The sequence below is a fragment of the Trichomonas vaginalis genome, chromosome IV (assembly GCF_026262505.1).
Source record: "Trichomonas vaginalis G3 chromosome IV, whole genome shotgun sequence".
In the NCBI taxonomy this organism is placed as follows: Eukaryota; Parabasalia; order Trichomonadida; family Trichomonadidae; genus Trichomonas; species Trichomonas vaginalis.
In genome coordinates, this window is record NC_067206.1 from 10,717,991 (window position 1) to 10,740,506 (window position 22,516).

General features: G+C 33.3%; 4 protein-coding genes and 1 pseudogene across 5 annotated transcripts, besides 15 other annotated features; all 5 read right to left on the reverse strand.

Moving 5' to 3' along the window:
- The first annotated feature begins 1,078 nt into the window (after positions 1-1,078).
- Positions 1,079-2,596: a mobile genetic element.
- A 676-nt stretch (positions 2,597-3,272) lies between these two features.
- TVAGG3_0067280 (protein of unknown function, DUF4106 family) lies at positions 3,273-3,623 on the reverse strand (the record flags this gene model as incomplete). The annotated part of the gene is made up of 1 exon (XM_051221539.1): positions 3,273-3,623. The coding sequence occupies one exon, from the start codon at positions 3,621-3,623 to the stop codon at positions 3,273-3,275; it is 351 nt and encodes a 116-aa protein (XP_051106525.1).
- A 3,542-nt stretch (positions 3,624-7,165) lies between these two features.
- Positions 7,166-7,335: a mobile genetic element.
- Positions 7,336-7,373: a terminal%2Cinverted (terminal inverted repeat of MuDR-5_TvMULE4 transposon ID:TVAGG3_0067300).
- Positions 7,336-7,571: a mobile genetic element.
- Positions 7,572-7,917: 346 nt separating this feature from the next.
- Positions 7,918-13,253: a mobile genetic element.
- Positions 8,677-9,578, reverse strand: TVAGG3_0067320 (annotated as a pseudogene). The gene has a single exon. A coding segment is annotated over exon 1 (902 nt).
- A 93-nt stretch (positions 13,254-13,346) lies between the features above and the next one.
- Positions 13,347-14,195, reverse strand: TVAGG3_0067330 (protein of unknown function, DUF4106 family; the record flags this gene model as incomplete). The annotated part of the gene is made up of 1 exon (XM_051221540.1): positions 13,347-14,195. One exon carries the CDS (start codon positions 14,193-14,195, stop codon positions 13,347-13,349), a length of 849 nt encoding a protein of 282 aa, XP_051106526.1.
- Positions 14,196-14,473: 278 nt separating this feature from the next.
- On the reverse strand, positions 14,474-15,881 carry TVAGG3_0067340 (protein of unknown function, DUF4106 family; the record flags this gene model as incomplete). Its single annotated transcript, XM_051221541.1, has 1 exon — positions 14,474-15,881. A coding segment is annotated over one exon (1,408 nt), but the record flags the coding sequence as incomplete, so codon positions are not given.
- A 371-nt stretch (positions 15,882-16,252) lies between these two features.
- Positions 16,253-16,583, reverse strand: TVAGG3_0067350 (protein of unknown function, DUF4106 family; the record flags this gene model as incomplete). The annotated part of the gene is made up of 1 exon (XM_051221542.1): positions 16,253-16,583. A coding segment is annotated over one exon (331 nt), but the record flags the coding sequence as incomplete, so codon positions are not given.
- A 1,185-nt stretch (positions 16,584-17,768) lies between these two features.
- Positions 17,769-17,959: a mobile genetic element.
- Positions 17,960-17,997: a terminal%2Cinverted (terminal inverted repeat of MuDR-5_TvMULE4 transposon ID:TVAGG3_0067370).
- Positions 17,960-18,198: a mobile genetic element.
- A 546-nt stretch (positions 18,199-18,744) lies between these two features.
- Positions 18,745-18,773: a mobile genetic element.
- Positions 18,745-18,773: a terminal%2Cinverted (terminal inverted repeat of ISTv1 transposon ID:TVAGG3_0067380).
- A 568-nt stretch (positions 18,774-19,341) lies between these two features.
- Positions 19,342-19,391: a mobile genetic element.
- Positions 19,342-19,391: a terminal%2Cinverted (terminal inverted repeat of ISTv2 transposon ID:TVAGG3_0067390).
- Positions 19,392-20,026: 635 nt separating this feature from the next.
- Positions 20,027-20,633: a mobile genetic element.
- Positions 20,597-20,633: a terminal%2Cinverted (terminal inverted repeat of MuDR-5/MuDR-7_TvMULE4 transposon ID:TVAGG3_0067400).
- Positions 20,634-22,516: part of a mobile genetic element that runs on past the window's edge.

Sequence of the window (22,516 nt, forward strand, 5' to 3'; positions counted from 1 at the left end):
ACGGAACAAACAAAACAGGGTCTTTCATATCGTTCAAAAGTGTGTAAAGTCCCTTTACATGAAATAAAGTCTATATTATTTTTCTTCAAACATCTTTCAAGAAGTTTTGAACATTTTTACTTAGCAAATAAATTTTAATGAATGTTGTGGTCGTCAAATATTTTTATAAACGTCTGGGAAACTATATTTTAAGTTCAACGTTTCACCTCCTTTCATAACGTATATCTTGTCAATGACATTATATGAAACACCACAGCAACTAATGTCGGGTTCTATTTCTTTGATGTTTATATCGTCCTGCCTCTGTCAAAAGTTTCAATAGTTCTTTCAAAACTTCATGAGGTGCAATGACATATGAGTTCACTTTTACAGGGTTGTGTTCGACCAGTTTAACATTATACTTAAAGCTTGACAAATCTTCTCCTGAGTTTTAAGTTTGTCTTTCAGTTGTTGGTAGTCCGTTTCGAATATCTGCAACAGAACTTAAGTCTCTGCTAACTTCAGGATATGTTGGTTGTTCTTTTACAGGAACAATTGTTATACCGATCTTCGTCTTCGTATGGTTTCCCCACTTCAACATCTCTGTCTTTGACATTGACAACAACACTTTGACTGTTTGTTTGAGTTGGTGAATTTAACTTCACATCTGCCACCGCCATTAAACCTTTTGAAACACTTACGCTTCTATTTTTCGGAAATGACCATTTACTTAGAATAAAAAGATGGACGTATTCGAATATCTCTTCGAATTGAAGCAAAACAAGGTTTATACTCACAAACAATACAAATACATTGACAGAATAGTTCTTATACAAAACAATGGTAAATGTTATAGAATAGCAATATTTGCTGAACCAAAATATTTTTCATAAAGCAAAGAAAGTTGGTATAACCGAGATGGTGAAAGTTCTTGACGTTGACAAAAATATAACTTCAAAACTTACAGATATTTCTAAAGGTAAGTTTATAATACAATATTATGTCAAAACTGGCGTACTGTCAATATTTGACGGAGAGAAGTCAGTTCAAGAACAACTTACTGACCTGCTGCCAAAATCTGCTCGATGGAAGCTGTCGTTATGCCAATCTGAGGAGCCCCAGCAGGTTTCATCGAACGAATCTTCAAAAGAGCATCTTCCGTGAAAAAGTGCTATGGTTTTGTAAACTTCTTTGCTCTCAATTCATCTGGACCGTCTCTGTCACCAGTATATTGTATTTGTACTGTACCAACAGTTGAAATACCACCATAAAGTCTTCTGATCAGCAAATGGAATGCCAAGCCAAAAGTTTGAACGGTCTCCATTTGTATATTGAGTTTTTTGACCTCCTGTATGAGTCCATACTTTCACATATGGCATAATAGAACTTTGCATTTCAGGGTTAAATGGTTGTTGTGAAGTGTTGTTAAAGTTCATAGCATCTAATGTCAAGTTGTATGACCTCATATCCTCAACTGTAGAATATTCTTCTTTGGATAATATTTGCCATCTATGTTTATATGAATATTAATACCAGGGTTGTAGAAACAAGAATAGTCATTTATAGTTCGTCTGAACAGTACAAACATAGTATCTGCATGTTTTCATTGCAGTTGTTAAAGCAATATCTGTTCTTGCACCCGGGTCAGCACTTTGGTTTCCAACTTCACCTGCAAAGTCTTTGACAGATATTTGGTGTATAGGGAACATAAGTTGGAACTGCAATATATTTGGCAAGCTAAAGCATTTGAAATATCTGGGTCCAACATATAAAACGGCAAGTCTGCTTTCTATTCTCTTGCATTCAAATTTTTTCGCATGTAAACTTAACTGGGTCCCAAGCAGTTCCAGCAGCATTGAAATAATAGTTTACTTCAGTGTTGAGGTTTGAGAAACCAAAGTCTAAGTCAACTTTGTCTTTGCAAAATTCGGCGAATGACGTTTGATTTGTTCCCTTTACGTCTGTAATAGTGAATGGGTCTTGCGTTGGTGGCAATGACTAAGTTATTTTTTGCTTGGAGTAAGTTCGATAGAAATTTTTTCCTGCCCAGTTTGGCAAGTATCTTAAAAACCTGAAGATGAGGAAAGATGACAAAGGAACTCTAAGTTTCAGTTTTACTTTGGTTACTGCTGCTGCAGTTTGTCCAGAAAGGTTAACATAAACTCCTGGAACGTTAGGGTCAAGTCTCTTATTTTCTCAATAGTTGCATACTGGTCTGTTTGTTCTCTAGCTTGTGGTTGTACTGAGTTTCTCAAAGCGAACCATTCATAGTTTGCCCATGTTACTGTTTGAACTAAGTCAGAGTTAGAATATATCTTATATCCCATGAAAACTTCTGGAGCATATTGGTATCCGACATAGAAAATTCCATTGCAACCTTTCTTGTCAGACAACTTGGCAGAAGGTTTTATTTCAATGTCTTGTTCCACGTATAAGAATGAGTTGTCAATAGAAATAATATGAAACCTGTCGCAAGCAATATCTACTGTTGTTGAAAGAACCTTCTCCAAACTCACCTACGTTTCCATAAGAAACAGCAGTTGTATATTCGTAAGTTCCAGGAACTATTTCTGACCTTCTAAATGGCATTATCGCATTCGTTATACCATTCGGAAACATTTCCGTTCATGGCATCCAAAACTGTTGGCGTTATATTCTGAGGGCGTACATTTCATATGGGTAAAAATATAGAATAGTTGGATTTATGTGTCATAATTGTTTCGGACCAAGCTTTACTTTCTTCCTGACTGAGTTTTGTTGCATCTTTGCATCATGTTTCACCTAGTATGTTGCAAATTTCCCATGTCCTTTTTGCCTTTGGGCTCTGGTCGCCCATCTCAGGTAACCTATATCCTAGAAAGATTTCGTCATAGTTTTGTATTTGAGTCGTCGCTTATTGTTTGCATGACTCTTTCCTGAGTTTTCCGGTTCAAGCTCTTCAAACAGAGCTTGTCCATATGGAATAAGCTCGTTTCCAAATATATTGTTTTTGTAGCCATTCTGGTTTTCTTTCCATGTTACCAAATAATATCTTTTGTGAATGGGAAAAGCTTTTACCCAATGTTTCAGTCTTGCGTCATTTATTTCTGTAGTTGGTTTTATTTTGTCAAGGAACATGTTTTTCAATACTAAACATTTCATTTGGTACTGTCCATTTGAGTTTCTTAAATATTCATCCCTTCTCGGTTCATTGTCTGCAAAGTAAGTTTTTATGACATTTTGTAAACTTTCGTTTGCAAGGTCATGTACAATAGGTTTCTCCTTCTTCTCTCCTAACTCTCTTTCTAAACTCTTCACCAAATAACATCTCTATGGTTCTGTGTAGTTCTTTGAGATAAATGTTTTAGAACGTCAGGTGTTATATTTCCATCAGCCATGTTCATTTCATACTGGTCCAAAATATCTGCATCTTTCATATCTTTCAATGGCATTAAAGCCGCGCTGAAAATACCAGCTATATCTGGTTCACCATTCACTTCCATTGCGTCTACAACTTCTTGGAATTGTGGTTGTAAGTTTATGAACCACCTATCCGGATTAGCTTTATGACCCCATCTCATTGTAGTTCCATAGTCTGCAGAAACAAAAGTAGGTTTGTTTCCATATTGGTTAGGTTTCTGAATGAACTTTAAACAATGTTTCATTTTTATATGTTTTGTTGAAATTTAACCTTTTATTTTCACCGAGTTCATCCAAGATTGAACGTTATATGCTCGTAAGTAAAAAAGGATTGTTGTATTTGCGTACATTTTCTTTCAGTACTTCCATTCTATGCTGAATATTTTCATCTGATGTTGGAGTCTTTTTGTATGTCGGCGAACATTTTTTCGATATTCTTCTACTATGTCAGCCGAATTTTTCTTAGACTCTTGAAAGATTCCATATTCTCCGCATACTCTTTGTTGAGGGTCAAGATTTTTCGGCTGTTCCAAATCTTCAATCTAGTTCTGTGAAGTTAGTTTTCCAAAGGAGGGACTTGTTCGTTTCCTTCAGGCTCTTCTAGCTGTTGTTGCTGAACTATTTCTTCCATGTCTGGTTGTATCTGAACTTCTTCCTGTTGAGTTTCTTGTACCTCATCTGGTGGCATTTCATATATTCCGAGACCGTTTTTAACAAGTTCCCTATTTAGTCATCCGCATTCCATAACCCTTTCTTCTTTCGTTCCGTCTCTATTTTTACGCGTTTCATGAAGATAGTTGAATTATCATTTATCTCTGACACAAAATATCTCGGAGTAAATTCATCCATGTCATTTGGATGATATGCCTATTAAATCATATCCCTTAGCGAGCTTGTATTTTCCAGGTTTGAAATTATATCCCATTTGGTGCTGAACCATAAAGCTAAAATAGGTTCGGGTCAGTATTTCCTTCCTTGAACTTTCTAATAGCTTCTTTATATCTGTCACTAAAGTCAAGAGTATCTGGGTAACCATAATCTTCCTTAAGCATTTTTAAGAATTCTTCGTTTCCTTTTTCTCTACTTCTTTTATGTCCTTGCTCTGTTTGTGGTTGTTGTTGTGCTGGATTTTGAACTGTTTGGTTGTGGTGCTGGTTGTGGAGGTGGTTGTTGTGCTGGTTGTTGTCCTTGCTCTGGTTGTTGTTGCTGTGCAGGGTTTTGAACTGTTGGTTGTTGTGTTGGTTGTTGTTTCTGTGCATGCCTGTGTCTGTGTCCATGTGACGATGTAAATGTTTTAGGTAGTCCTGGTGGCAGGTGCTTCTCTTGGAGGGTTTGGTGGTATATAAGTTCCACTAGCTAGTATATAAGTTCCACCAGCTGGTATATAAGTTCCACCAGCTGGCACATATTGTTCCATCTGCAGCATAATGTCCTACCTGACTTTTCGTTTTTAAGAAAGCATTTACTAGGTCTGTTTTGGTCTGTTGTAACTCTTTTTCTTGACTTTCCACAACAGTTGCTCTAACGGCGTCATAGGCACTTTGAACTGCCTGTCTCGTTGCTGCATCTGTTATTTTCGTCATATTTTGTGCTACTTCTCTTAACTCTTTGTCGAAAACCTTCAGACTTCAGTTTCTTTCCAGATGAGAAATCGTTCACTGTTTCACCTTACTATGAAGAGCTTCGAAGGCATTCTTAAAGTCAGCATTCATTAAAGCTTCATTTGAACTGTCTTCATCCGCTTGTATTTTTGTCCTTATTGACCCTATAAGTTGGGCTGCTTTAGCGTTGGCTTGGGCATTCTAACCAGTCATTGTTAGCTTTTATATATTCTGCGCTTTTCATTGCCTTTTTGCATGGCTTGCGTCGTTATTTTTACTTTCTTGTGCTAAGTTTTCAATACTGTACGGTTTGGTTTTGCAACTGTAAAAGTTTTTCTGCCTTTACATTTGCTTCAACTTCTTTTTTATACTCATCGCTATCCATATATGTCTTCAGGGCTTTTTGTTTTATATCTCTTCATCTTTCAGTACTTTATATTGAGTAGTATGGTTTTTTCAAATTTATAACATCTTGTTCCATTTTTTGCCTACTTCTGCTGCTTTTTCTGACACTTTTTTCGCATATTCCTCTGTACTTAGTTCTTTCAGTTGTTCTTCTTTCTTCTTTTTCTCTACGTTTAACTCATTGAGTTTCTTTGTGTGTCTGTCATATTCTAGTTTCTTTTCGTTTTCACTTATTTGTTTTCTGTATGTCTATGTTTGACTTTTTGACATCTGTTATTTGATTTTTGAGTGAACTCAAATTCATTTAACTTTGAGGGTTATAAGCTGTTCCGTCTGCAGCTCCACCATAGCCTGCCACTTTCGCTAAAAGTGCCGCTCTTAAACCTCCACTCTGTGCACCAATAACTCGGTTTAAGAGCATAGGGTTGCTTGACATTTGGTTGCAACATAGTGGGGTCATTCATCATTTGTTGTTGCAACTGTTGTTGTGGTGTCAGTTTTTTACTATTGGATGTTTCAATGCTCTCTTCCTCTTACGTATATTCTTACGTAGCTTACGTGGCATTTTTAAGTGAAGTTAAAAAGCGGTTTTTGTAGTTTAAAACATGCGGCTGTCACTTTTTTTGTTTGCATATCTCTTATATAGTGAAAAACGGTTTTGTCACTTTTAAAAAACGGAGTTGTCTGTCACTTTTTAAAAACGGTTTTGGTTTTTATCACCGGCTGGTCGGCTGGGGTTCGGTCCTCCTCTTGGGTCTTGGGCAAAATTCTTAGGGCTAGAAGGGGCGCAGCCCCTGGAAGCCCACATACCTGACCTTATATGTATATATTTATATATGTATATATTTTATATATTGTATATATTTATATATGTATATATTTATATATGTATATATTTATATTATATGTATATATTTATATAGTGTATATATTTATATATGTATATATTTATATTATTATATATTTATATAATTATATATATAATATGAATAAATAATACATCAAACTAGTTTTAGAGTTGATAGTAAGAAGCGAAGAACAGTACCAGTAAGATACAGCAGTAGTAGCTGCTTCATGCTGCATTGAGTATTGTTGAATAATTTGAAGTAGTGGTTTTTGAAATCAGCACCCCTATGAGAGCGCTGGCGACCGAAACACGACTAGTAAGATTGTGTATTAGAAACTGCTTCATGCTGTGTTGAGTAAGCTTCGATGTCTTTGTAGGATAGCTTTCTGAGAGCGAAACAAGATAGTGTTGAAAAAATTTTGAAAATCTGAGAGACTGTGCAAGAGCCAACGACCAAAACACTACAAGTAAGATACAGCAGTAGTAGCTGCTTCATGCTGCATTGAGTATTGTTGAATAATTTGAAGTAGTGGTTTTTGAAAATCAGCACCCCTATGAGAGCGCTGGCGACCGAAACACGACTAGTAAGATTGTGTATTAGAAACTGCTTCATGCTGTGTTGAGTAAGCCTCGATTTCTTTATCAGACCCTTTAAATTAACCACTCACATTCTCACTGTGGTCCATCTAAAATTTGTAAACTTTATGACATAAAATTATATATATGCAGGATCCCACCTATTACTTGATCTTTTTGGAATAAATGTTTTATAATATTTATCGATTGATTGTAATTTTTTTGTATAAAAAAAGTTTTTTTATTTTATATTAAAAATATATTCGTTAATGATATTATCTTATAATTTGTAAAATAAATCTAGTAATAAATAACTTTAATAGTTGGTGTCACTTTTTCGAAAATTCTGGGTTTTTTCATTGTAAATTTTTTCCGGTGATAAATTTATCACACTGAGGTTATTTTTCCGGTGAGATTTTTATCCTTGATTTAATGAAATTAATATATATAAATTTTATTTATTTTAATTTCGAATGAGTATAATAAAATATTTTTTATGTGTTTTTGTTTTTTTGATGTGATTTGAATGAGAAAGGGACAGACTAGCCCATTGTCACTTTTTAATTTAGCAAATGAACGCTTATGGAGTGGAGTTTTTGGGTAAATCTGATTTGCTTATAAATGAAATAAAATCAAAAAAAACCATATTGGCATAATATTATGCAAAAATAAATGATCTTACTTAGTACTTTTAAAGTTAATTTCAGAAATTTGACACAATGGTATCCGTCACATACAAGTGGTGTACAACCAAAATTATCATAAGACGAAAATGTGGAAGTGAACTCAAAATAAGAGTAATTAGGTTATTTTGCCGACCAATATATATTTACAAGGCAAAATATCATATTACATGTCACCTATTATCAGTATGTTTTGATAAAAAATTTTATCAAATATCATATTAAAATTAACATCTATATCTATATCAATATCTACACTATAAATTTTTTTATTCAATATCATAGATTTCAAAAATTTATTTCAATTTTAAATTAATTTTATGGCTTTCATCAAAATTGTTTTTTTATTAAAAAGCATGTTTCACAATTTTTACGGTTTCTTTCAAAAAATTATAAAAAGAGAGTCAATAAGAAATTTCAACGCTTCAAGAAAAAGAAGAAAGAAAGAAAGAAAAGAAAGTAGAAGAAGAGAAGAAAGAACCTGAAACCAGTTCCAGAGAAAAGAAATTTGACATGTAAAAATAAAATTTTTATTTTTAGAACATTTCTGGGTCAATGTCAATGTTCTCTTCCTCTTTAGGAGCAAACACTGGCTTAGACTCTAAAATCTTTTTACCCAATTTACCTTGAAACTTCTACAACTTTAGACTCATAATATTCATAGTCGTCTGCTTTCTTTGGTTCATAAGGTATAACAAGTTTGTATGCTTTGCCTTCTTTAAGGTTTGAGAACCTTCTGTCAAAACTTTCTTTGACTGTTAACAAACCTTCTATGTCTAAGTCTTCAAATTTCGCACCATTTTAGTCACAATAGCAAACTTAACTGGTTCGATGTTCCAAAACTTTGCTGAATGAAGACTTTTCAAAATGGTAGAAGTAAACATTCAAATATGTGAATGGGTCTAGTTCTTCTTTAAGTCCTGACATGTACTTGTTTACTGAGATGAATTTTGTCATCTTTTCTATCGGATAAAAAATATTTTTTTTAAAATTTACTCAGAAAAAATTTTCTTTGTATATACACCATTCTGAACATCTAAAAGACTTTTGACATTTGCCCAAGAATGTTCGTTTTAGAAGCCTGCCATATAACCATATTCTTGACAATATTGTTTATACGAATCGTACAATGACCTTTCATCTAATGACACAAAGTCAGTTTCATCTATGAACAGTTCATATACACTCTTGTTGCTTCTAACAATGTTTGTCTCTCTTCGGTATGTGGAATTTGTCTTGGATTGAACTTAGAAATATCTAATGTCATGAAATATGAGAACAAGTGGTTGTAAAAGTCAGATGTCAAAGTTTCTGCTAAGTCGTCAAAATATTCTGTATCTTGCATATGAGCTTCTGACGTTCTGACAACTACATATCTTCTGTCAGAACTTTCTAACTTCATCGGAAACAGTATTGTTTGAAACCATATGAAGTTTGCAACATTTTCACAAACTCTTTGGTCTTTATACTTTCTTTCAACAACTCCAACTTTGTCTGTTTAAAGACTCTTTCAAAGCATCTGAGTTCAAACTTTTGTTGTATCTATACTTTGAAGTTCATTGCAACGATAAGTTTCATATTCTCTATTGAGGAGTTAAACTTGCCACAGATGTTTTCTAAGTTTGTCATATTAGGGTTCGAATAACCTTCTAACAGTTTGCATAAGATATCTGTAAAGAATGTGTTCTTACCTGTTCCTTGTTTTCCAATTATAATGAGAGCAGTTTCATTTTTAGCACTTGGATGTTGTAAGATGTTTGCAAACCACATAAGATATACTCATAGACTCTTTCGTTTCCATTGCATATAATTTCTTTGACATGGTCTAACCAAGCTTCTATAATATTTCTTTCCATTCTACTTGTTCGTATTTATATCCAGTGAAGATAAGAATAGAAGTTTGGAGAAGGTGTATAAAACTTTATACCACGAACTGAAAAATCTTCTAACTTTGACATAAGATATCCCAAGCATCTAACATCTTCATGCCAACTTGTACAACTTTTATTTTCTTAAGTTCTGTCTACATTCTTGTTCAGACACTATTGTTGCTCTTGGTTTGTTAAAGACAACATCCCATTCTTTCATAACATAACATTCTGGGCAGAGTCGACATAAATGACTAAACGTTTCAAATTCTCGACTGCTTTGTTATAGTCTCGAAATGGACACATATTTCTGAATGCTTGGAAGTCATAAAAATCTGAAACATTATTCTGTAACATTTTTAATAAAATAAAAAAATAATATTTTTTTATTCTTGACTTTGTTGTTCCATTTGTTGCATTTGTTGTTCTTGAGCTATTTGTTGTTGAAGTTGTTCTTGTAATACAATACTTTCACCAGTTGCATCTTCCAATTCGAAACTTTCTGCCGTCATTGACAAATACAATAGGACATAAAAGTTTTACAGGAACAAAGTTTGCGTCAACTAATGTCAACGTATACTTGCCAAAGTGTTTGAGTTCACTAAGGTTGAAAATTCTGCATTCGAATGAACAATAGGCAAACCCAGCAGAGAAAGTATTGTTTATACCATAAGTATCTTTGGTCATAATAGTTTCTGTCGACATTCGAATAACACTTTGAACCTAAGTTTGAAACATATATAAGATTGGTGTGCTTAATGTCAATGGATAGACATTCCCTTGTATGACACCTTTTCCTGTTATAGGAAACTGTTGGTAGTAAAAACCAGAAATAAGTTTTGTTATTATAGCTCATATCGTTTATAGTAAACTCAGTCGGACATCCAAACATAATGAAACCTGCTCTAGTTGCAGCACATGTTACACCCGTCCTTAAAGTATTAAATAAGTCAACAAAACCTGTTGGTGGTATATCTGAGTAAGTATCTTCAAAAAGGAGTATTTTTTTACCATTCACAACAATAAAGTCTTCTGGTGTCAAAAGAGCAAAACAGGCTTTAGTCGTCATTGTGTTTAAGGTTAGTTACAATATCGTCCTTGAGGACTTTGTAAGTTTGTTGTTATGAATTATATGACTCAGGGTTTTTAGTCGTAATAGTATAAACCATTATGTCTTCCTCCATTTATATATATTTAAAAGTTTTTCTGAAAGTGGAGAAGAACTTCATCTAAACTTTCACATGGCGTTTCTTGAAGTTCTCTGTCTAAGAAGTTCAAATATTTTGTAAAGACATAGAACTTTCCTTTGTCACACGAACAAACAAAACAGGGTCTTTCATATCGTTCAAAAGTGTGTAAAGTCCTTTACATGAAATAAAGTCTATATTTTTTCTTCAAACATCTTTCAAGAAGTTTTGACATTTTTACTTAGCAAATAAATTTTAATGAAATGTTGTGGTCGTCAAATATTTTTATAACGTCTGGGAAACTATATTTTAAGTTCAACGTTTCACCTCCTTTCATAACGTATATCTTGTCAATGACATTATATGAAACACCACAGCAACTAATGTCGGGTTCTATTTCTTTGATGTTTATATCGTCTGCCTCTGTCAAAAGTTTCAATAGTTCTTTCAAAACTTCATGAGGTGCAATGACATATGAGTTCACTTTTACAGGGTTGTGTTCGACCAAGTTTAACATTATACTTAAAGCTTGACAAATCTTCTCCTGAGTTTTAAGTTTGTCTTTCAGTTGTTGGTAGTCGTTTCGAATATCTGCAACAGAACTTAAGTCTCTGCTAACTTCAGGATATGTTGGTTGTTCTTTTACAGGAACAATTGTTATACCATCTTCGTCTTCGTATGGTTTCCCCACTTCAACATCTCTGTCTTTGACATTGACAACAACACTTTGACTGTTTGTTTGAGTTGGTGAATTTAACTTCACATCTGCCACCGCCATTAAACCTTTTGAAACACTTACGCTTCTATTTTTCGGAAATGACATTTTACTTAGAATAAAAAGATGGACGTATTCGAATATCTCTTCGAATTGAAGCAAAACAAGGTTTATACTCACAAACAATACAAATACATTGACAGAATAGTTCTTTATACAAACAATGGTAAATGTTATAGAATAGCAATATTTGCTGAACCAAAATATTTTCATAAAGCAAAGAAAGTTGGTATAACCGAGATGGTGAAAGTTCTTGACGTTGACAAAAATATAACTTCAAAACTTACAGATATTTCTAAAGGTAAGTTTATAATACAATATTATGTCAAAACTGGCGTACTGTCAATATTTGACGGAGAGAAGTCAGTTCAAGAACAACTTACTGACCTGCTGCCAAAATCTGCTCGATGGAAGCTGTCGTTATGCCAATCTGAGGAGCCCCAGCAGGTTTCATCGAACGAATCTTCAAAAGAGCATCTTCCGTGAAAAGTGCTATTGGTTTTGTAAACTTCTTTGCTTTCAATTCATCTGGACCGTCTCTGTCACCAGTATATTGTATTTGAACTGTACCAACAGTTGAAATACCACCCATAAAGTCTTCTGAGTCAGCAAATGGAATGCCAAGCCAAAAGTTTGAACGGTCTCCATTTGTATATTGAGTTTTTTGACCTCCTGTATGAGTCCATACTTTCACATATGGCATAATAGAACTTTGCATTTCAGGGTTAATGGTTGTTGTGAAGTTGTTGTTAAAGTTCATAGCATCTAATGTCAAGTTGTATGACCTCATATCCTCAACTGTAGAATATTCTTCTCTTGGATAATATTTGCCATCTATGTTTATATGATATTTAATACCAGGGTTGTAGAAACAAGAATAGTCATTTATAGTTCGTCTGAACAGTACAAACATAGTATCTGCATGTTTCATTGCAGTTGTTAAAGCAATATCTGTTCTTGCACCCGGGTCAGCACTTTGGTTTCCAACTTCACCTGCAAAGTCTTTGACAGATATTTGGTGTATAGGGAACATAAGTGGAACTGCAATATATTTGGCAGCTAAAGCATTTGAAATATCTGGGTCCAACATATAAACGGCAAGTCTGCTTTCTATTCTCTTGCATTCAAATTTTTCGCATGTAAACTTAACTGGGTCCCAAGCAGTTCCAGCAGCATTGAAATAATAGTTTACTTCAGTGTTGAGGTTTGAGAAACCAAAGTCTAAGTCAACTTTGTCTTTGCAAAAGTCGGCGAATGACGTTTGATTTGTTCCCTTTACGTCTGTAATAGTGAATGGGTCTTGCGTTGGTGCAATGACTAAGTTATTTTTGCTTGGAGTAAGTTCGATAGAAATTTTTCCTGCCCAGTTTGGCAAGTATCTTAAAAACCTGAAGATGAGGAAAGATGACAAAGGAACTCTAAGTTTCAGTTTTACTTTGGTTACTGCTGCTGCAGTTTGTCCAGAAAGGTTAACATAAACTCCTGGAACGTTAGGGTCAAGTCTTCTTATTTTCTCAATAGTTGCATACTGGTCTGTTTGTTCTCTAGCTTGTGGTTGTACTGAGTTTCTCAAAGCGAACCATTCATAGTTTGCCCATGTTACTGTTTGAACTAAGTCAGAGTTAGAATATATCTTATATCCCATGAAAACTTCTGGAGCATATTGGTATCCGACATAGAAAATTCCATTGCAACCTTTCTTGTCAGACAACTTGGCAGAAGGTTTTATTTCAATGTCTTGTTCCACGTATAAGAATGAGTTGTCAATAGAAATAATATGAAACCTGTCGCAAGCAATATCTACTGTTGTTGAAGAACCTTCTCCAAACTCACCTACGTTTCCATAAGAAACAGCAGTTGTATATTCGTAAGTTCCAGGAACTATTTCTGACCTTCTAATGGCATTATCGCATTCGTTATACCATTCGGAAACATTTCCGTTCATGGCATCCAAAACTGTTGGCGTTATATTCTGAGCGGCGTACATTTCATATGGGTAAAAATATAGAATAGTTGGATTTATGTGTCATAATTGTTTCGGACCAAGCTTTACTTTCTTCCTGACTGAGTTTTGTTGCATCTTTGCATCATGTTCACCTAGTATGTTGCAAATTTCCCATGTCCTTTTTGCCTTTGGGCTCTGGTCGCCCATCTCAGGTAACCTATATCCTAGAAAGATTTCGTCATAGTTTGTATTTGAGTCGTCGCTTATTGTTTGCATGACTCTTTCCTGAGTTTCCGGTTCAAGCTCTTCAAACAGAGCTTGTCCATATGGAATAAGCTCGTTTCCAAATATATGTTTTTGTAGCCATTCTGGTTTTCTTTCCATGTTACCAATAATATCTTTTGTGAATGGGAAAGCTTTTACCCAATGTTTCAGTCTTGCGTCATTTATTTCTGTAGTTGGTTTTATTTTGTCAAGGAACATGTTTTTCAATACTAACATTTCATTTGGTACTGTCCATTTGAGTTTTCTTAAATATTCATCCCTTCTCGGTTCATTGTCTGCAAAGTAAGTTTTTATGACATTTTGTAAACTTTCGTTTGCAAGGTCATGTACAATAGGTTCTCTTCCTTCTCTCTCCCTAACTCTCTTTCTAAACTCTTCACCAAATATACCATCTCTATGGTTCTGTGTAGTTCTTTGAGATAAATGTTTTAGAACGTCAGGTGTTATATTTCCATCAGCCATGTTCATTTCATACTGGTCCAAAATATCTGCATCTTTCATATCTTTCAATGGCATTAAAGCCGCGCTGAAAATACCAGCTATATCTGGTTCACCATTCACTTCCATTGCGTCTACAACTTCTTGGAATTGTGGTTGTAAGTTTATGAACCACCTATCCGGATTAGCTTTATGACCCCATCTCATTGTAGTTCCATAGTCTGCAGAAACAAAAGTAGGTTTGTTTCCATATTGGTTAGGTTCTGAATGAACTTTAAACAATGTTTCATTTTTATATGTTTTGTTGAAATTTAACCTTTTATTTTCACCGAGTTCATCCAAAGATTGAACGTTATATGCTCGTAAGTAAAAAGGATTGTTGTATTTGCGTACATTTTCTTTCAGTACTTCCATTCTATGCTGAATATTTTCATCTGATGTTGGAGTCTTTTGTATGTCGGCGAACATTTTTCGATATTCTTCTACTATGTCAGCCGAATTTTTCTTAGACTCTTGGAAAGATTCCATATTCTCCGCATACTCTTGTTGAGGGTCAAGATTTTTCGGCTGTTCCAAATCTTCATCTAGTTCTGTGAAGTTAGTTTCCAAAGGAGGGACTTGTTCGTTTCCTTCAGGCTCTTCTAGCTGTTGTTGCTGAACTATTTCTTCCATGTCTGGTTGTATCTGAACTTCTTCCTGTTGAGTTTCTTGTACCTCATCTGGTGGCATTTCATATATTCCGAGACCGTTTTTAACAAGTTCCCTATTTAAGTCATCCGCATTCATAACCCTTTCTTCTTTCGTTCCGTCTCTATTTTTTACGCGTTTCATGAAGATAGTTGAATTATCATTTATCTCTGACACCAAATATCTCGGAGTAAATTCATCCATGTCATTTGGATGATATGCTATTAAATCATATCCCTTAGCGAGCTTGTATTTTCCAGGTTTGAAATTATATCCCATTTGGTGCTGAACCATAAAGCTAAATAGGTTCGGGTCAGTATTTCCTTCCTTGAACTTTCTAATAGCTTCTTTATATCTGTCACTAAAGTCAAGAGTATCTGGGTAACCATAATCTTCCTTAAGCATTTTTAAGAATTCTTGGTTTCCTTTTTCTCTACTTCTTTTATGTCCTTGCTCTGTTTGTGGTTGTTGTTGTGCTGGATTTTGAACTGTTGGTTGTGGTGCTGGTTGTGGAGGTGGTTGTTGTGCTGGTTGTTGTCCTTGCTCTGGTTGTTGTTGCTGTGCAGGGTTTTGAACTGTTGGTTGTTGTGTTGGTTGTTGTTTCTGTGCATGCCTGTGTCTGTGTCCATGTGACGATGTAAATGTTTTAGGTAGTCCTGGTGCAGGTGCTTCTCTTGGAGGGTTTGGTGGTATATAAGTTCCACTAGCTAGTATATAAGTTCCACCAGCTGGTATATAAGTTCCACCAGCTGGCACATATGTTCCATCTGCAGCATAATGTCCTACCTGACTTTTCGTTTTTAAGAAAGCATTTACTAGGTCTGTTTTGGTCTGTTGTAACTCTTTTTCTTGACTTTCCACAACAGTTGCTCTAACGGCGTCATAGGCACTTTGAACTGCCTGTCTCGTTGCTGCATCTGTTATTTTCGTCATATTTTGTGCTACTTCTCTTAACTCTTTGTCGAAACCTTCAGACTTCAGTTTCTTTCCAGATGAGAAATCGTTCACTTGTTTCACCTTACTATGAAGAGCTTCGAAGGCATTCTTAAAGTCAGCATTCATTAAAGCTTCATTTGAACTGTCTTCATCCGCTTGTATTTTTGTCCTTATTGACCCTATAAGTTGGGCTGCTTTAGCGTTGGCTTGGGCATCTAACCAGTCATTGTTAGCTTTTATATATTCTGCGCTTTTCATTGCCTTTTGCATGGCTGCGTCGTTATTTTTACTTTCTTGTGCTAAGTTTTCATACTGTACGGTTTGGTTTTGCAACTGTAAAAGTTTTTCTGCCTTTACATTTGCTTCAACTTCTTTTTTATACTCATCGCTATCCATATATGTCTTCAGGGCTTTTTGTTTTATCTCTTCATCTTTCAGTACTTTATATTGAGTAGTATGGTTTTTCAAATTTATAACATCTTGTTCCATTTTTGCTACTTCTGCTGCTTTTTCTGACACTTTTTTCGCATATTCCTCTGTACTTAGTTCTTTCAGTTGTTCTTCTTTCTTCTTTTTCTCTACGTTTAACTCATTGAGTTTCTTTGTGTGTCTGTCATATTCTAGTTTCTTTTCGTTTTCACTTATTTGTTTCTGTATGTCTATGTTTGACTTTTTGACATCTGTTATTTGATTTTTGAGTGAACTCAAATTCATTTGACTTTGAGGGTTATAAGCTGTTCCGTCTGCAGCTCCACCATAGCCTGCCACTTTCGCTAAAAGTGCCGCTCTTAAACCTCCACTCTGTGCACCAATAACTCGGTTTAAGAGCATAGGGTTGCTTGACATTTGTTGCAACATAGTGGGGTCATTCATCATTTGTTGTTGCAACTGTTGTTGTGGTGTCAGTTTTACTATTGGATGTTTCAATGCTCTCTTCCTCTTACGTATATTCTTACGTAGCTTACGTGGCATTTTAAGTGAAGTTAAAAAGCGGTTTTTGTAGTTTAAAACATGCGGCTGTCACTTTTTTGTTTGCATATCTCTTATATAGTGAAAAACGGTTTTGTCACTTTTAAAAAACGGAGTTGTCTGTCACTTTTTAAAAACGGTTTTGGTTTTTATCACCGGCTGGTCGGCTGGGGTTCGGTCCTCCTCTTGGGTCTTGGGCAAAATTCTTAGGGCTAGAAGGGGCGCAGCCCCTGGAAGCCCCACATACCTGACCTTATATGTATATATTTATATATGTATATATTTATATATGTATATATTTATATATGTATATATTTATATATGTATATATTTATATATGTATATATTTATATATGTATATATTTATATATGTATATATTTATATATGTATATATTTATATATGTATATATTTATATATGAATAAATAATACATCAAACTAGTTTTAGAGTTGATAGTAAGAAGCGAAGAACAGTACCAGTAAGATACAGCAGTAGTAGCTGCTTCATGCTGCATTGAGTATTGTTGAATAATTTGAAGTAGTGGTTTTTGAAATCAGCACCCCTATGAGAGCGCTGGCGACCGAAACACGACTAGTAAGATTGTGTATTAGAAACTGCTTCATGCTGTGTTGAGTAAGCTTCGATGTCTTTGTAGGATAGCTTTCTGAGAGCGAAACAAGATAGTGTTGAAAAAATTTTGAAAATCTGAGAGACTGTGCAAGAGCCAACGACCAAAACACTACAAGTAAGATACAGCAGTAGTAGCTGCTTCATGCTGCATTGAGTATTGTTGAATAATTTGAAGTAGTGGTTTTTGAAATCAGCACCCCTATGAGAGCGCTGGCGACCGAAACACGACTAGTAAGATTGTGTATTAGAAACTGCTTCATGCTGTGTTGAGTAAGCCTCGATTTCTTTATCAGACCACCTTTAAATTAACCACTCACATTCTCACTGTGGTCCATCTAAAATTTGTAAACTTTATGACATAAAATTATATTATATGCAGGATCCCACCTATTACTTGATCTTTTTGGAATAAATGTTTTATAATATTTATCGATTGATTGTAATTTTTTGTATAAAAAAAGTTTTTTATTTATATTAAAAATATATTCGGTTAATGATATTATCTTATAATTTGTAAATAAATCTAGTAATAAAATAACTTTAATAGTTGGTGTCACTTTTTCGAAAATTCTGGTTTTTTCATTGTAAATTTTTCCGGTGATAAATTTATCACACTGAGGTTATTTTTCCGGTGAGATTTTTATCCTTGATTTAATGAAATTAATATATATAAATTTTATTATTTTTAATTTCGAATGAGTATAATAAAATATTTTTTATGTGTTTTTGTTTTTGATGTGATTTGAATGAGAAAGGGACAGACTAGCCCATTGTCACTTTTTAATTTAGCAAATGAACGCTTATGGAGTGGAGTTTTTGGGTAAATCTGATTTGCTTATAAATGAAATAAAATCAAAAGAAACCATATTGGCATTATATTATGCAAAAATAAATGATCTTACTTAGTACTTTTAAAGTTAATTTCAGAAAAAATTTGACACAATGGTATCCGTCACATACAAGTGGTGTACAACCAAAATTATCATAAGACGAAATGGTGGAAGTGAACTCAAAATAAGAGTAATTAGGTTATTTTGCCGACCAAATATATTTACAAGGCAAAATATCATATTACATGTCAACCTATTATCAGTATGTTTTGATAAAAAAATTTTATCAAATATCATATTAAAATTAACATCTATATCTATATCAATATCTACACTATAAATTTTTTTATTCAATATCATAGATTTCAAAAATTTATTTCAATTTTAAATTAATTTATGGCTTTCATCAAAATTGTTTTTTATTAAAAAGCATGTTTCACAATTTTTACGGTTTCTTTCAAAAGTTATAAAAAGAGAGTCAATAAGAAATTTCAACGCTTCAAGAAGGAATCAAAGAAATTGACGAAGTTCCAGAATTTTATTCAACAATTCTTAATCAATTAACAAAAACTATACCGAAACTTATCTTACCATCCAAATCAAATCACATTACATACGGAATAAACATTTAATCTTTTACCATTAAAATTATATTTATACGTTATTTAATTTTTTTACGTCTAAGTTGAATAGGATAATAGCCGAAGATATAAAGTAACTATAGTTTACAAGCTAAGGAACAAATCAGCATTGAAACTAAAAAATGCTGAAATATTATAATAAATTGAAGAAATACTGTGATAGAATACCTAGTTATACTAGATACTATTATAATATGAATTCATTTGTATTGAATATCGATAATAAAAAATCGATGAAATATTAAAATGAGAATAAATTAATAATGAGATTATAAATTAGAATTATTTCTCTTTTATTTAAAATAAAAACTTAGTTCTATTTAAATTCGATAAAGAAGTACGAAAAAGTTGTATTATACGTATGATGTTGCCCGATGTTTGGTAACACTATTGTAGAATATAAGCATATATGATAGAAAAGCAATATGCTTAATATCGAGTAATTCTAATTTTTTACGAAATTATTCAAATACGTTATTTTTTAAAATGAAAAGATAAGCATACCATTATGCAGTAGTTTGCGCACATATACTATGCTGATGAAAGTTGGTCTCTAATTCGAAACTTGAGTCTGTCAAATTGACGTTCCATTTTATTTTAATCGATATTCAATACAAATGAATTCATATTATAATAGTATCTAGTATAACTAGGTATTCTATCACAGTATTTCTTCAATTTATTATAATATTTCAGCATTTTTTAGTTTCAATGCTGATTTGTTCCTTAGCTTGTAAACTATAGTTACTTTATATCTTCGGCTATTATCCTATTCAACTTAGACGTAAAAAATTAAATAACGTATAAATATAATTTTAATGGTAAAAGATTAAATGTTTATTCCGTATGTAATGTGATTTGATTTGGATGGTAAGATAAGTTTCGGTATAGTTTTTGTTAATTGATTAAGAATTGTTGAATAAAATTCTGGAACTTCGTCAATTTCTTTGATTCCCTCTTCCTCGCAATACAACTCCATATCATTAACTTGTATTTAAAGGCTTCCATATACAAAACTATATATAATGTTTGAAAGTTAAATCCAATCTTTTTCTATTTCTAAAAAAAATTGAGACCTAAACACGAGATAGCTTTCAGAAAATTTTCAGGGACATTTTTAATCATTTTTTTATTTATTGTAATATCTTTGTTATTAAATTTGAATTGTTTAATATTTGAATGTATAGAATTGAATAGTAATAATTTTAGTTTTAATACATAGCTAATTGCTAAGCAAAATAATTAATTTATTGTAATTTTGACATGTAAACTAAAGGGGAATTTAGCCGGCCAAATATATGTCACTTTTTGACTTCACCTCACTTCAACCATTTCGTCTTATGACAAAATATAAGTTAGTTTAAACATATATTGCTATATCTCATGATCTTACTTAGTACTTTTAAAGTTAATTTCAGAAAAAATTTGACACAATGGTATCCGGCACATACAAGTGGTGTACAACCAAATCTTCGACTCGATGAACTTGTCATCGAGTTATATTCCAGTGTTGTTCCTTCATTCCTGATTAAGTTGCAAATTAAAGGTCTGGATTCAGAGAGAAGTGTTAAAGTTATCAAAAAAGTCACAAGAGATTTCGAAGAAATGACACAATTTAAAAAAGTCGAATGCATCAGTATGCTTGAAGCTGTTCAGAAAGGTCTGAAAAATGATACACTTGATCCCAACATTGTTTACTCAACATTAAAAATATTATTGCAAAGAAAACATTTGATTTAATAAACATTTAATTTATTATAATTAATTTTTTATTACAGTATAGTAAAAAATGCTATAAATAAATTATTATATTTTATTAAAATGTGACTTTTAATAGTAAGTGAATAAAATAAATCAGGAATTGGGAAAGAAATAAGGTTAATTAAAAATAATGAAAATTACAAGTTTAAGGTTAATGAAAAGTGACAATGGGCGAGTTTGTCCCCCATTCGATTTGAATTTTGTTAACTCTTTTCAAAATCACTTCATTTTTATGATTTCGGTGGACTTAGAGGAGCTTATTGCTTTTGGTATTAAACAGGAAGTCAAGGGCGGTGTCCCATACAGAAGAAGAACGGGATCTCCAAAGCAATATGTCACTTATTCATGTTCGTATCCCCTATGCAAGGCAAAATTTAGGGTTGAAGAACAAAATGGAGTGTTTACTATAAGCAAAGTTAATGAAGAACATTGCCATCATATAGGAGTTGAAATGGGTTCACATTACGCGAGTAAATTTTATCAAAAATGGATCGAACTTTATATTAAAAACGGTGGAAAGCAATTTCTTGCTCAAAAAGCATTTTTTGATAAGTTCGGAATTGATACGAATAACAAAGAAACGATGAAACTTTTCGCGCAGTCTACTGATGCTTTAAAGCACAAATTTTATCGCCTTGATGAGATTATTGCACAAAGATTATCAAACGATCCTTACACTTCTTTGGAAGCATTTTTGAATAATTTACAGGAAGAGTGCCCAGATGATCTCGTTCAATTTGATTACAATGGAGATTTTTCCGAGTTTACAATCATATATGCACCTTTTGCTGCAAAAGAATTGGTGCATAGCATTGATAACCCTCTCCACGTCGATTCCACTCATTCTTTAATTAAAGGAAAGATCCAATTGTTTGCAGTAACAATGAAAACAAGTCAAAACACAATTTTCCCCTTTTGCTATTTTTTAGTGAACCCTCAGACATCTGAAAAAATTCAAGAATGTTTGGTGAAATTCTGTGAGTTTGCGCACCTGGATCCACAGCATTGGAGCGCTGACTGTGCGCTAAACATTGCTCGCGCAATTGAGGACGGATTTCCTCTTGCGCAGCTCAGTTGGTGCACTGTGCATGTTTTACGCGCATGTGCAAAAGTTGGAAGCTATTTTGACAATCCACAATTTTGAGAACTTCTATTTAGCACTGGACTTTTTGACATTACGTGCAGATGCAACGAATGCAGAAAAGCTGGCTGAAGAGTCTGATGAAACATATGAGTTCTTGACAACAATGTTAGAAGAAGAAGAACCGCGCGCTTTGAAGTATTTCGATAAACAATGGAGAAGAACCAAAGAACATTGGATGATGTTATATCGTGGAGAAGGTGATTCCACGAATAACATTGCGGAATCACACTTTCATCAATTAAAGCAAACATTTTTCTTGGGTAAGAAAAATGAGCGCATTGATGACATCGTCATAACTCTCATCACTGTTGTGATTCCAAATGTGATTATTAAGGTTCAAGTCGCTAATGTTTTGAATGAAAAAAGAGCAGTAAGAATTCTTACAAGGGCAGATAATCAGATTGTTGAGCAAAGAGCTTCAAAACACGATGAATGTTTGAAATTAATTCAACACATTTTGAAAATTGTCGAAAGCCGAAGGATTGAACCTATGTCCTTATTCCATCTTTGAAGGCAATATTAAATTTGGCACAAAGAAGTTTAAAGGAAGAGTAAGCAAGATTAGATAATTTGGACTTTTTTTAAAATTAATGAATAAACAGTATATTTTTGAAGTGTAAGCTTATTTACCTGAAGCTATATTACTTAATATAACATTCAAAGTATTATTGCTATTTATTGGAGAACAAATTTATGTAATTTTCACATGAAAATTGATAAATTTGTATTTCCTTATGATAATCAATTTTTGTATTTGTAGAGAGTCTCCCTGCATGATATCAAGACTTGGCTATAAGTCTTTATCCATTTTTGAAAATTGTATTGTAAATTGTAAGAATTTCTGAATACTACTACTATAAAATATAATTGCTTATCAATGTATATTCTCCCTGCATGATATCAAGACTTGGCTATTAGTCTCTATTCAT